A 14,508-nucleotide genomic window follows, 5' to 3' on the forward strand; every position below is an offset into this window, starting at 1 on the left:
GCCTCTCAGGGAAGTGAAGATGTGAGACAAGCTCTGCACCAGCAAGTCAAGCCCTGTCTCTGTCACTTAGTGGCATCCTGTTTATACCCTCCAAACATTACCTGTCCTCCATGTGCCTTGCCTCAGCACGGCTTTTGCCTTAGCATGTGCATCCAATCAGCCCGAGTCTGTGGAAGTGGCAAGAACACACCACCTAAAGTTTTATTGGCACTACATTTCTCTCAGTGGTGTCCCAACAAATTATGCAGTGTAAGGCAGACCAGTACATGTGTGTCGTTAGCAAAGGATCTTTCATCACATGTCCTCTCACGTGCTTGCTTTAGCAGAACATCCTCTCTCCTGTGTCTGCTTCAGCAAAATGTTCCTTCTCAAAGTCTGCCTTAGCCTTTTACACCTGTGTCTACAGCCCCAGCGAAACAACGTCCAGCCAATTTTCCAAAGAACCCTTTAAGTTTCCACTTCAACCCTCTAACTGCTGGTTTCCAGAGGCCCTAGGCTGTAGGGTCTGCCTGCAGGGACACCCAGATTTTCTGCTTTGAACTGCATCTTGTTTGCATCAGACTCTGGGAGCCTGACCCTGACTCTGGGGAGATGGGCACTGAAACAGATGACCCCCAGAGAGATGGCGAGCTGAGGTTGTATGTAGGTGCGCACATTCCCCTGCCCGATTCCCTTAGAGACGCTGAAGCCCCAGTAGTCATGGCTCCCTAGGGTCAGAGCTAGCCCTGGGCCAACTGTGCCCTGTGGGAGTGGGAAGCTAGCAACACAGTAGGACTGTCAAGTCCCCTCTGCTCCAGGGTAAGGTCAGGGCCCTAGCCCAGGCTGCCTGGGGCCCCTGTACAGGATAGGCAGCTTGGCCCAACATGGTCTGGTGGGAGAGTTCTAGTGGAGTTCCTAGCTGTGTGGCCACGCTGTAATGGACTAGGAGCCATGACCTCAATTCTAACCCTAATCCTAAATTTTGCCACCTCCACAAGTCTTTAATGCTGACATGCCCAGGGATTTTAACAACTGACCCAATTCCTTCCAAGAAGGGGAGACCGATTCCGTGCAGGTTCAGTTTTTCCACAGCCTCCCTGCTTATCCAGGCTCTCCCTCTTCCAGTCCATCTCTGCTCCCATCCACCCCATCTAGCCTTGTTCTCCCCTTTCCTCACACTTCTCAGGCCTCAAACCCTCTCCAGCCTCACCCTCCTCTCTTCCCCAGTTCCCCCCACTTACCCTCCTCCAGCCTCCCCCTCCCCCACTTACCCTCCTCCAGCTTCCCCCTCCTCCAGCTTCCCCCTCCTCTTACTCCCCCTCCCCCCACTTACCCTCCTCCAGCTTCCCCCTCCTCCAGCTTCCCCCTCCTCCAGCTTCCCCCTCCTCCAGCTTCCCCCTCCTCCAGCTTCCCCCTCCTCCCACTTACCCTCCTCCAGCTTCCCCCTCCTCCCACTTACCCTCCTCCAGCTTCCCCCTCCTCCCACTCACCCTCCTCCAGCTTCCCCCTCCTCCCACTCACCCTCCTCCAGCTTCCCCCTCCTCTTACTCCCCCTCCTCCCACTCACCCTCCTCCAGCTTCCCCCTCCTCCCACTCACCCTCCTCCAGCTTCCCCCTCCTCCCACTCACTCTCCTCCAGCTTCCCCCTCCTCTTACTCCCCCTCCTCCCACTCACCCTTCTCCAGCTTCCTTTCTCCTTCTCCAGCTTCCTCCCACTCATCTTCCTCCTGTTAATCTTCTTCCAGCCACATCCCTCCTCGCACTCTTCTCCAGCTTCCCCTTCTCTATCCAGTCTTTCTTCCAGCTATGTCCTCCTCCTGGCCACCCTTCTTCTGTCTCCTTTCCTCAGGAGCCTCCCTGCCCCATCTCCCTCTCTTTGCTCAGTGCCCTGGTTCCCTTCACCTTCACTTTCCTGGTTCTTCTTTCAGCACACAGTAGGCACCCAGTGTTGCCCTGACCTGCTAAGACTTTCCTATGGTTAGGTCCCAGTAAACAGTGGTTAAAGGGGGCATTACAGATGCCACTGGTCATATGAACTGTCAGGAGCCAGGGGACATGTCACACATATGGTAGGGTAACCCTGGCACCCTTGAGTCCGTGTGTTGTAGACATATTGGTGGATGTGAGAGAAAATGCTGGAGTTGGGGATCTTTGCTCAGAGACCCTTCAGATAGTGTCCTCTCACCAGAGCCCAGCCTGCCCTTGTCTTTGAAGGGTCAGAGCCGCAGCATAAGTGTCTGGTGGACATGGGGGAGGGGAATGGATGAAGATCTGAAGGCAGGTTTCTGCATAGTCCTTGTCCAGCCCTATGTGCACACAGGTTCCATAGTGCTGCCTGCCCCCGTCATAGGCCGTTCCTAGGATGCAGGGACTCTCACCTACCCTTGAACACTGCTCCCAGCACCAAGGCGCAGGCACTTGGGTTTTCTCAGGACCTCTTAGGTCAGCTCCGCCCAGGTGACATCCTGCAGGAGAAGGTCAGAGGAAACCTTTTGGACCTTCAGCAAGGAGCTGTCCCTTTCCTGTCCCATCTCCCCTGACCCCCAAGTCTCAAACATCCTGAACTCAAATCAACTTTGTGTTGGAAGAAGGGCTGACTTCTGAGGGTTGTGGCTCAGAGTCATCGAGGAGCTGTAATCTCTGGAGTGGACGCTCCCTGATGTGGCCTTCTATACACACCCGGAGGGTCCAGTGTGGGCTTTTGGGATCCTGGCCGTTCTTTCTAGAGTCTACATGCCTGTGGCTCCCAAGTGTCCCTGGCTCAGGTCCCAAACAGGGTAGGCTGGACCCCATCATGGGTTAACCTCAGAATCTCTGTGGTATTCCCTACAGTGGATACAGCCTGTGTTAAGGCATGATGCTGACTTTCCCACCATGAAGTGTCAAGAAACTTTCCAATCTGCCAGGGACTACAGCATGCTATCTTAGAGGGAAGGTGGGTCACCCAATGCTCAGATACTTATCGGTTTAGAAGTGTCAGGGTGTCCAGCACAGGTGCCCTCCTCTGGGATCAACTCAGGAATGCTACTCAGGCAGCTTGCCCCCTGCAACTCTGCATTATACTTGCAGAACCCTGTCCAAGTGTTGGGGACACCTGGGTGACCTCCAGCCTACAACCTGGAGATTTGGCGGTCCCTCCCAGCCAGATGACTCCTTTCCAGCAGGGAGACCCCAGCCAAGCTTTGCTACACTTCTGAGCCTTGTTCTCAGCCCCGAGATTCCAGGAATCCCAGCTTGGAGATCCCTCCCAACTAGGGGACTTCAGTTTGTCCTGAGACCTCCCCTCCCGGCCCCGAAGCCCATGCCCCTCCACGCCTGGGTCAAGATGACAAACACACACCCCTCAGGGACTCCGCCCTCTCCGGTTCTCCCGCCTCCGCACTTTCTCTTCATGCCACGCCCTCCCCAGCCCCGCCTGCGCCTCGCCCGGGCCCTTTCGTCAAGCCCAGCCCTTTCCCTGAGTGGGGCAGTCTCCACCGCCATGTGATCCTGGGGCTGCCGGGACAGCTGGGGCTAGCGGGGGTCGCAGGCGTCCCTGAGCGGGGGCGACATGGAGCGGAGGTGGGTCTTCGTGCTGCTGGACGTGCTGTGCGTGTTGGTCGGTAAGAACCTCAGACCCGGGTGCGGGGACTCTTTCCCAGGTGCACGTTCCCATGGTCCCTCTGGCCAGTGTGCGTTTGAGATGCTGACGATGGTGACCGATGCTCCCCACTTCCCTGTGAGCACCCCACCAGCCTTCCTGGGCTCCTGGCTGGATCGGGACTGTCTTGTCTACCTGTAGCTGTTCCCGGTGGAGGGTCCTAGCAGCAGGAAGTCGCTCGAGTGCCATGGAGCGATGTGACTCACACGGGCGGGGCGGCGCCAAGACCCTGCAGGCCAGTGACCCGTGGCCAAGGTCCAGCACTGTGCCCTCGGGAGGCGGGGACGGCTAGGCTTGTACAGACAAACCTGCTAGTCCGGTTCAGGCCGTGGGGAGGAGCAATCCGAACCCCCCAGGCTCGAACAAAGGCCAAGTGTTTGTTGGGGCCCAGGGGACAGTGGCTGGATTCTAACCCAAGGCGGTGACAGGGTGCCGTCTATCCTCCCCCATTTTGCATCTCCCTCTCCCCTTCACCTTCCAAATCCTGGAAGGGTACTCTTTCTAGCTGTTCCCGTCGGCAGCCAGGAGGCCCCGTGTGACATCCCCCAGTCATTGGCACCCTCTTTAAGTGTGTGGGTTTGGTGAACCAGTCTGTTGCTTTCACTGTGTGCCAGGCACCACAGGACTTGGAAATAGTTTACATTTTTCCTTGTAAAGTCCTGGGTCCCCAGGGGCGGAGCTACCTGGGGAGTCACAGCAGCAGGAGGAGGCCAATGCTGCCTTAGTCTGGATGGCTGAACACTGGAATCAGTGCAGACTTTGGGTGGTGATTGATAGGGGATGAAGGAGGCCTTTTCCTGTTGGTGAGGACAGTGTCCCCTACAGATACCCATTGCAGGTGGAGAGAGAAGGGGGACACAGCTGGGAGCCAGTGCACCCCAGCCATGCTTAAGGCTTTAGGTCTGTCCAGACCTTGCGCTGCTGTCCCTGTGGCCGTGGTCTGCCTGGGATGTCCACTGAAGATTCACTAACTTCGGTTGTCTTCAGTGTCGCTCTATCACCAGACCCTCAGACTTTACCTCCTCCTATGCAGAAGATGTGTGTTCCCTCTGATCTCTCACATCCTTCTCTGACCTTAGCTCCTCTACTTCCTCTGACCCTCTCTTTCCTCACTCCTATCTTTTCTGATACTCTCTCCTCTCTGATCTTCTCTCTAACCATCACTGTTCTCCCCTGCTCTCCTCCTTTCCCCTCTTCCCTCCTTTTCCCTCTTCCCTTTTCTTCCCCCTCTTCCCTCCTTTCCCCCTCCCCCCTCCTCTCTTCCTCTTCCCTCCTCTTCTCTCCTTTCTCCTCCTCTCCCCTCTTCTTCCCCTCCCCCTCCCCTTTTCTCCCCCCTCTCCTCCTCTCCCCTTTTCTCCCCTCTCCACCCTCTCCCCCTCTCCCCTCCCCTCTTCCCTCCCCTCCTATCCCCTGCTGTGCCTGTTCTCCCCCTCTCTCCTCCTCTTCCCCTTTCTCTTCCTCTCCCCTTCTTTTCCCCCACTCCCCTCCTTTCCCCCTTTTCCCTCCTCTCCCCTCCTCTTCTCTTTTCTCTCTCCTCTCCCCTCCTTTTCTCCTCTCCCGTTTTCTCCTCTCCCCTGACTTCATCCTGTGTTATTTTTCTCCTCTGACCTCTTCTCCTTTAAGACTTCTCTCAGTGTTCTGAAGCTGACCCTTCCCAGGGGACACTGCTCCTGCCCCTCTTCTTAGCCCCATCTCTCTCTTCATGATGTTAGCACCTTTCTGGATCATGTCCCCTCTGGGTTCTGTGATGGCTCAGCCCACATCAGGGACTGTATTCTGGCCAGTCAGTGTCCCCATTGCATGCTGAGGCTCCCCTCAGTGTTCTCCTAGCAGTCAGGACCACGCCCTCCACACCCAGCTTCCCTGTTGATCATGAGCAAAGGGCACCTTTGGGGGTTTGCCTCTTTGGGGGTGTCTGTTGCTGTGCCTGCAGAAAAAGGTGCTGCCTACGGTCCTGTCGTTGTGACTGGCTCCCACTACCCTTGGTTGGAGCTCTGTTCACAGACACCCTACCAGATCATTCATTCCCAAGAGTATGTGTGACTCTGGCTTTGCTCTGAGCGTTCTGCCTCCAGGGTTGGCCCATCTCATCCAGTGTATAGGTAGCATTGACTCAGAATGTGGAATGAAGGCAAATAAAGACGGGGTGGCCCTCTGGCCGTGCCCTGGCGGTGACCTACAGCCTCACAGCCCTACAGTCTCACGTTATGTCACTGCCCAGGCAGTGAGCAGTTGCCAGTGTCCCACCCTGAGCACAGCAGGAGACAGAAGCTATGAAGAGCAACCGTTACTCCATGGTGGCTCATCAGGAGGGGTGCTGAAGTGAGATGTAGGGGAGTCACAGTGCTTGCAGTGTGTGTGCAAAGGCCCCGGCTGCTGCTGCAGCCTCAGCTCTAGGGAGGCCTGAGGTGAGGCCAGGCTACAGCTTGGTAGACCTGCTCAGTAGTTAGGCTCATTCAAAGAAGCCAAGAGAGTAGTTTCCAGTAGGGACAGGCACAGTGGCCGTGATAGAAGTGCAGGTGACGGGGCAGGGGGCAGGGATGTGTATCACAGAGAGCCACGTGCCTTCCCTGGCCTTCCGCAGCCTCTCTGCCTTTCGTCATTCTGACCCTGGTGAATGCACCGTATAAGCGAGGCTTCTACTGTGGGGACGACTCCATCCGGTACCCGTACCGTCCAGACACGATCACCCACGGACTCATGGCTGGGGTCATCATCACAGCTACTGTCATCCTTGTAAGGCAGGAAAGGGCTCGGGTAGAGGATGGGCCAGCCCCCCCCCCCCACACACAGTATGGGCACAGTGCGGGCTATGTCTGCCTAATGCTCTGTGGCTGTCCCATTGGCAGGTCTCATCGGGGGAGGCCTACCTGGTGTACACAGACCGTCTCTATTCGCGCTCCGACTTCAACAACTATGTGGCTGCCATCTACAAGGTGCTGGGAACCTTTCTGTTCGGGGCCGCCGTGAGCCAGTCTCTGACGGACCTGGCCAAGTACATGATTGGCCGTCTTCGACCCAGTTTCTTGGCTGTCTGTGACCCTGACTGGAGCCGGGTCAACTGCTCTGGCTACGTGCAGCTGGACGTGTGCAGGGGCAATCCTGCTAATGTCACCGAGGCCAGGTGGGTATTGGCTGCAGCCCATGCAAGGCTCTGACAGACAGGAAGCCTGGGGCTTGGTGGATGGAGAAAATCTGACCACAGAGGCAGGCAGAGGCGGCAACCATGGTTCTCCCTGTGCGTCTTGGGCAGTCTCAGGGTTCATTTGTCTGAGAGGCACCCCTGAGGGATGGGGTGACTGTCCCCTGTGCCTTGAGACGTGTGATGAGGGATCTGCTGTGGCCGAGTGAGCTCCTGCTTCTTTAAGGTGTTGGTGAGCTCGTTTGAAGTTAGCATTGTTTTTCTTCCTGGTGTTCTGCTCTTCTGGGTCCCCACTGTTCATCCTCGGCATGGCCTGTGAGTTATGGTTCCTCATCCTCACCGTAGTCGCTGCTGAGTCCTGCCATCTGTTGTCTCCGGTCAGCCATCAGGTTTTCCCACTTTGAATATTATTGGCGTTTTCACATCCATGATGCACTTTTAGATTTTTGAGACAGCATTTTGCCATGTAGCCCAGAATGCCCTCAAATTCCTGCCTCAGTTTCCTGAGTGCCGAGGTGACAGGTCTGTGCCACCATGACTGGCTAGAATGTCTTCTTGGCTTCTGTCCCTTTCTTCTTTCTTCACTGATATTATCTCTGGATGTTTCACGTGACTGGTTGTAGTATCCTAAGCTTGGTGCTTGTGTCTTCTCAAGGACCACTTTATGTGTGTGTGTGTTTATGTGTCCACATGTGTGCAGGTCAGTGGTCAGTCAATGGTAAGTGTCTTCCCCAATTGCTCCCATATATATATATATATATATATATATATATATATATATATATTACATATATACACATACATACACATATCCATATATACACACATACATATATACATATATATACATATATATATGATTAATATGTATATGTATATTTTCCTGAATGTATGTATGTACATCAGATTCCTGCCAGATTCCATGGGGGAGAGAAGAGGGCATCAGACCCCCTTGAACTGGAGTTACAAGCTGTTGTCAGCTGCTGTGTGGGTGCTGGGAACCGAACCCTCATCTTTTGCAAGTGCACTAAGCGCTCTCTCCAGTCCCTCTTCACATTATATTTTGAGGCAGAGTCTCTCACTAAACCTGGAGCCGTACAGTTCTGTTAGACTGGCCAACAAGCTGCAGTCCTGGGTTAAGGAACGCACTTCCTCCTTTTACATGGTTCTCAGGGGTGGACGCAGGTCCCCAGGCTTGCACAGTGGGCGTGTTACTGGCTGCCCATCTCCCCAGCGCCCCAGAAAGCGTCTGTTTATTAGCCATGCCATGTGTGTGCTAACCATTCATTCTGCATGCCCTGGATATTTGTTGTTTTCATTGCAGAACAGTGACTTTTGTCTGTCTCTGTGGCTGTACTGAAGATCAAACCCACGGCTCTGACTCAAGCATGCCAGGCAAATCTAACACCCAGTCACAGGGCAAATGAGCACCATGGCCACTGTCCATTAGTGGCTCCCAGGAGGGAACTGTGGGTGGCCATGTTGTAACGAGGTTTGTTGTCAGCAAAGCAGTCAGCAGGATTCGACATACATTTATTTCACTTTTGTTTATTGGGTGCTGTGGTGGGGCTGGGGACTGTGCCTTAGCCTTATTTTGTCTGCCCAGAGTGGGGAGTTGCTCTGGGGGTTACTCCATGGGGACAGCTGGCTCCTCTGAGCCTCCGAAGCATAGGCCCTGGCTGCCGCTAAAGCAGTGACTAATATCTTTGCATGATGAGGTGCTGGTCAGCAATGCAGACCAGCAGTTGTCCCAGCGGTGCCTGTGACTATAGAATTGGGAACCTGACAGTGTGATCCTGGGGCCACAGTTGCTTCAGGAGCAGGCAGGAGGTTGGAGTTGGTGAACTGAGAATGAGGAAGGGAGACGGTTGCCTCAGGGTCTCCGGATGGAGTGTCCTGTGTGCAAGCCTTCCCTCAGGTTAAATTTTTGAAAAATTTTATTTTTATTTTATGTGTATTGGTGTTTTGCCTGCATATTTCTGTATACCACCTGCATGGCCACTGACAATGGAGGCCAGAATTGAGAACTGGAATTACAGCTGGTTGTGAGCCACCATGTGGTTGCTGGGACTTGAACTGAGGTCCTCTGGCAGAGTATTCAGTGCTCTTAACCACTGAGCAATCTCTCCGGTTCCCCTCCGTTAAAAATTTATTTTGTGGGGATAGAGAGATGGCTCAGTGGTTAAGACCGCTGTCTGCTCTTCCAGGGGATCTGTATTAGATTCTCAGAAACCATAAGGTAGCCCCCACACAACCATTTGTAACTTCAGTTCCAGGGGATCTGACGCCCTCTTCTGGCTTCTGCAGGCATTGCATGCATGTGGTACATAGGCAAAGATGTCAGCAAAACACCCATACACTAAAATCAAAATAGATGGTTTATTTTTTATCACTTTGTGTGTGTGTGTGTGTGTGTCTATGCATAACTACAGGTGCCCTCAGAGGCCAAAGGCATCAGATTTCCTGGACTTGGAGTTTTAGGAAGTTGTGAACATTAGGATGTAGGGGACTGAACTTGGGTTCTCTGCAAAAGCAGTCAGGGCTCTTAACTGCTGAGCCACCGCTCGGGTCCCCCAGGAGCTCATGGCTCTGCCTCTGGGTCTCCCTGACCGGCTGTTCTCTCTCCCAGGCTTTCCTTCTACTCTGGTCATTCCTCCTTTGGCATGTACTGCATGTTGTTCCTGGCGGTGAGTGTCCATCTTCTTCCCAGGGAACCTTATGGGGCTACCTCTTCCCTGGGCCTCGGTCTTCCCTATTGCATAATGGGTATGCAGAGGTGGCACTAAGGGTAGGTGGGCTTGTGACTCTTGCCCTGGGCTGGGCAGGCTGTGGACACTCATGGGCCCAGTTGATGGTAGGCTGATATCCCAACAGCTATACGTGCAGGCCCGGCTCTGCTGGAAGTGGGCGCGGCTCCTCAGGCCCACTGTTCAGTTCTTCTTGGTGGCCTTTGCCATCTATGTGGGCTATACCCGAGTGTCTGACCACAAGCACCACTGGAGTGATGTCCTTGTCGGCCTCCTGCAGGGAGCCCTGGTGGCCTGCCTCACGGTGAGTCCTGCTTGCCTGTCTTACAGGATCTGTTCTGTCTGACTCCAATGTTCCATGACCTCTGCCTACAGTTCTGCCTCCAAGAGCTTGCCCCTCACCACTGGCCCCGCCCATCCACATATGACCCTCCTCAGCTTCTCTCTTGGGGCTCCCAGATCTTCTTCTTCTTTCAGCCCTACTCACTGCCTTCCCCTTCCCCAGGTCCGCTATGTTTCAGATTTCTTCAAATCCCGGCCGCCCCAGCCCTGCCAGGAGGATGAAGATCGGGAGCGGAAGCCCAGTCTGTCATTGACGCTGACCCTCGGTGACAGACCCTAGCTGCTACTAGTACCCTGTTTCTTCCTGCTTTGGAAGCCCGGAAGCCATCTGTGGGCCAGTCACATGTTGGCCCCTTGTGATCATGCACTGCTGGCTTTGGGGGGTCCTGCTGGTGACTGTGGACCAGAGTCTTGGGTGTCTGTCTGGCCCTGAGTGTGGGCAGGGCCATCCTCGTTGTTCCTTGACTATTGAACGACCTGAAAAGGTGCCATCCTGCTCTGAGGGCTGTCTCCCATCACCAATGGGTTTTTGAGGAGGGCCATCCCAGCCTGGCTTCAGAAATGGTTGGTCTGAGATTGTTTATGAAGTCAGCACCCTTCTTGATGGCCCTGAAGGTGATGAACCCCTTGTTTGCCTGGGTGGGGCAGTTGGCCTTGGCCTAGGGCAGGGATCACAAGTGTGAAGATGGCTGCTGACCCTTGGGCTGCCTAGGAGTCTGGGTTGCCTGGAAGGTCACATGTAGCACTGGTCTGAATCCTTTTCTCAAGCCTGTGTCTCTAAACTCCTCCCTCAGGCTTGATGTCCTGTCCTGTCCCCACTCTGTCCTTACGGTCCAGATGTATAGCCAGGCACTGGAAGCAGGTCCTGGATCTGCCATTGCCACCGGTTTCAAAACACTTCAAGTTACTGTTTCATGGGCGGGTGTGTTATAAACTTTGTACCAAATGTCTCTGCTGTGTCTGCTGATTTTCAAGCTCTCCTGATGACTTAGATGTCTCTCTTGCACCTACCTTACTCCTCAGTGCGTTCTGCTGGACTTGCCAGTCTTCGCAGTGGCTTAGAGGACAGAGACCTGGCCTGTGTGTCTTGTATATAGGCCAAGACAGAGGCCTCACAGCCACTGTGGCCTTCCTCTTTGTGTGGTGGATGCTTACTCTCGGTCCACTTTAGAACACAGACATGGTCGGTGCTAGATAGGTGTCCTATGATGCTCCCAGGGTGCCTGGCCAGTCTCTCGGGGCAGCAGGAGTGGTGACAGGTCTTGCTGTATCCCAGGACAAGGTGTGTGTCTTCAGGCCTTGGGTCTGGGAGCATGGGGGGGGGGGACAGTCAGAAGTACTGACTCCTCCACTCCATTTCTTTCCTCTCCTTAGAGGCTGGGTCAGAATCAGGTCACCAGGATCCTGGATGCCATTGGCAGACACTGAAAGCCAGCAGACCCATGGGATTTAGCTGGACTCAGCATGCTGGGTGCCTCTGCACTTGGTAGCTGGTGTTCAGTCTTTGACAGCCTGCATTTTCATGGGGATCTCCTGGTTAAGTGACAACCTGCCAGAATCTTCCAGCCAATACTCTGCAGAGCAGGGTCCCAGAGGTACTAGCTGTTGTCTCAGGAGCAGAAGGTCCCAGTGAGAAGGCGGCCTCACGTCCTAGCACAGCAGGACTCCGCTTGAACATATCCTGTTTGGCCAGACTGCAACTGAGCTGAGCCCCTCCCAGGTCCCCCGAGCCTGCCTGTCTGACTCAAGGCTGGGTGCTGGCTAGTTTAGCAAGGACAGAGACTGTGGTGTGGGGGATACACTCGTGACACCAGCACTGGGAGGCTGAGGTAGGAGGACGGTGAGTGTGAGATCAGCTTGGGCTACAGGGGTTCTTCTTCCGTGTGCCTGCGAATGTTCATGTGTATGTTTGCATGTGGAGGTCATAGGACAACCTCGAATGTCCATTCTTAGATGTATGTTTGCATGTGGAGGTCATAGGACAACCTCGAATGTCCATTCTTAGATGCTTTTCTTTTTTTCTTTTTGAAACAAGGTCTCCCATTGGCCTGGAACTTTACCAAGTAGGCAGTTTCACACTGCCAATTTCACACTTCACACCAAGCCCATAAAACAGTGGTTCTCAACGTGGGGGTCACAGTTCCCCCAGGAGTCACTGCCAGACATTCTGCACATCAGATATTTACGTTATGATTCATAATGGTATCAAAATTACAGTTATGCAGTAGCAACGGGATAATTTTGTGGTTAGGGTCATCACAACACGAGGAGCTGTATTAAAGGGTCGCAGCAGTAAGAAGGGTGAGAGCCAGTGCCGTGGAAAAGATGATTATCTACAAAACAAAGCAGGCACTGGAGAGGCGCCCAGTGGCTAGTGTGCATGGGAACCCGTGGTTGCCTGTTAACTCCATCAAAAGTGGTATCTGATACCCTCTTCTGACCACTATAGGCACTGTACACGTGTGCACATACTGCCCCACCCCCATCCCACACACTTAAAAGAAAAATTCATTCATTCACTCATTCATTCACTTTATATCCTGATTGATGCCTTCCCTCTTGGTTTCCCCCTCACTCAGTTTCTCCTTCTATCACCTATCTCCTCATCTTAGAGGGTAGAGGATCCTCCCTGGGTACCCCGGACCCTGGTACGCTGTCTCTGCAGGATTAGGCACATCTTCTCTCACAGGGCCAGACCAGGCAGCCCAGCTAGGGAAAACACATTTCCCAGATTTAGAGGTAGACGCCACTCCAGTTGCTTGAGGACCCACATGAAGACCAAATTACACATCTGCTACACATGTTTGGGGAGGTCTAGGTCCAGTCCATGCGTACATCTTTAGTTTGCGATTCAGTCTGAGATTCCCAGGTGTCCAGGTGAGTTGACTGTTGGATTTCCTGTGGAGTTCCTATCCTCAGTCCCTTCTCCAACCCTTCCATCAGAGTCATGAAGTTGCTAATCCTGGTTGTCAACTTGACTACATCTAGGATGAACTATAATTCGGAACTGGGTGGCTCACCTGTGATTCAGATCTTGAGGCTGGAAGACACGAGTTTCTGACCTGGATCTTGGTATGGAGATCTTGAAGCACAGTGGCCACAAAATGGTTAGGCCCAGGCTAAGGTAGTGCACGCCTTTAATCCCAGGAGAGTGAGGCAAGGAGATCTCTGAGGTCAAAGTCAGCCTGGGACAAAACAAGTTCCAGATCTAGGTGTGGTGGTCACACCTTTAATCTGGGCCACAGATTCTGCTGGAGGCCTTCATAAGGACATTGGAAGACTTGCCAACACATCTGCTGGAATCTACTTCTACAGAAGACCAGCTCAAACCACTAGCCTTGTGGGACTGAGCAACCACTAGATCCGTGGACTTCCCTTTCACAGCTGCCCATCGTTGGGTTCATTGGATTACAGATTGTAAGTCATTACAATAAATATTCTCAATATAGAGAGACATTCCATAAGTTCTGTGACTCTGGAGAACACTGAGAAATCCCCAAGTTCCATCCCATGTTTGGATGTGGGTCTCTGCATCTGTTTCAATCAGCCACTGGGTGGAGCCTCTCAGAGGACTGATGCTGGGCTTCTGTCTACAAGCATCACAGTGTCATAGATTGCTTGCCCAGGGATATGTCTCAAATTGGGCTAGTTATTGGTTGGTTAATCCCTTAGTCTCTGCTCCATCTTTGTCCCTGCATTTCTTGTAGGGACAGAAATTTTGGGTCAGAAGGTTTGTGGGTGGGTGGGTGGGTGTCCCTTTTGCTTCACTTGGGATCCTACCTGGCTGCGGGAGGTGTGGCCTTTTCAGGCTGTGGGAGGTGTGGCCTTTTCAGGCTGTGGGAGGTGTGGCCTTTTCAGGCTGCGGGAGGTGTGGCCTTTTCAGGCTGCGGGAGGTGTGGCCTTTTCAGGCTGCGGGAGGTGTGGCCTTTTCAGGCTGTGGGAGGTGTGGCCTTTTCAGGCTGTGGGAGGTGTGGCCTTTTCAGGCTGTGGGAGGTGTGGCCTTTTCAGGCTGCGGGAGGTGTGGCCTTTTCAGGCTGCGGGAGGTGTGGCCTTTTCAGGCTGTGGGAGGTGTGGCCTTTTCAGGCTGTGGGAGGTGTGGCCTTTTCAGGCTGCGGGAGGTGTGGCCTTTTCAGGCTGTGGGAGGTGTGGCCTTTTCAGGCTGTGGGAGGTGTGGCCTTTTCAGGCTGCGGGAGGTGTGGCCTTTTCAGGCTGTGGGAGGTGTGGCCTTTTCAGGCTGTGGGAGGTGTGGCCTTTTCAGGCTGCGGGAGGTGTGGCCTTTTCAGGCTGCGGGAGGTGTGGCCTTTTCAGGCTGTGGGAGGTGTGGCCTTTTCAGGCTGTGGGAGGTGTGGCCTTTTCAGGTTTCATTTTTCTACTGTTGTGAGTCTCAGCTAAGGTCATCCTCATCGATTTCCTGGGAGCCTACCTCATCCCAGGTTTTTGGAATGTCCTTGTGATGCCCCCAGTCCCTAACCTCTGCTAGCTGCAGATTTCTCCTGGCCATCTGGGCCCTTCTGTCTTTCCACCTGATTCCAAACCCCTCATTCGCCTCCCTATCCCCTCCCCCACCCAGTTCCCTCCCTTCATCTGCCTCCTATGACTATTTTATTCCCCCTTCTTTTTTTTCTTCTTACAACTTTATTTAAAAAAGAGAGAGATAC

General features: G+C 53.8%; 1 protein-coding gene across 2 annotated transcripts; it reads left to right on the plus strand.

Annotated features, from left to right (window-relative positions):
- Positions 1-3,448: 3,448 nt before the first annotated feature.
- PLPP2 (phospholipid phosphatase 2) lies at positions 3,449-10,876 on the plus strand. 2 transcript variants are annotated; one of them, XM_080934995.1, is made up of 6 exons: positions 3,449-3,581; positions 6,204-6,355; positions 6,469-6,743; positions 9,391-9,448; positions 9,636-9,812; positions 10,014-10,876. In XM_080934995.1, the coding sequence occupies exons 1-6, from the start codon at positions 3,530-3,532 to the stop codon at positions 10,128-10,130; spliced, it is 831 nt and encodes a 276-aa protein (XP_080791121.1). In that variant the 5' UTR covers positions 3,449-3,529; the 3' UTR covers positions 10,131-10,876. The 2 variants fall into 2 exon arrangements, with proteins under 2 accessions (XP_080791121.1, XP_080791122.1); XM_080934996.1 differs by having other exon boundaries at positions 3,464-3,540.
- The last annotated feature ends 3,632 nt before the right edge of the window (positions 10,877-14,508 follow it).

This window comes from Micromys minutus (genome assembly GCF_963924665.1).
Source record: "Micromys minutus genome assembly, chromosome: 22".
In the NCBI taxonomy this organism is placed as follows: Eukaryota; Metazoa; Chordata; class Mammalia; order Rodentia; family Muridae; genus Micromys; species Micromys minutus.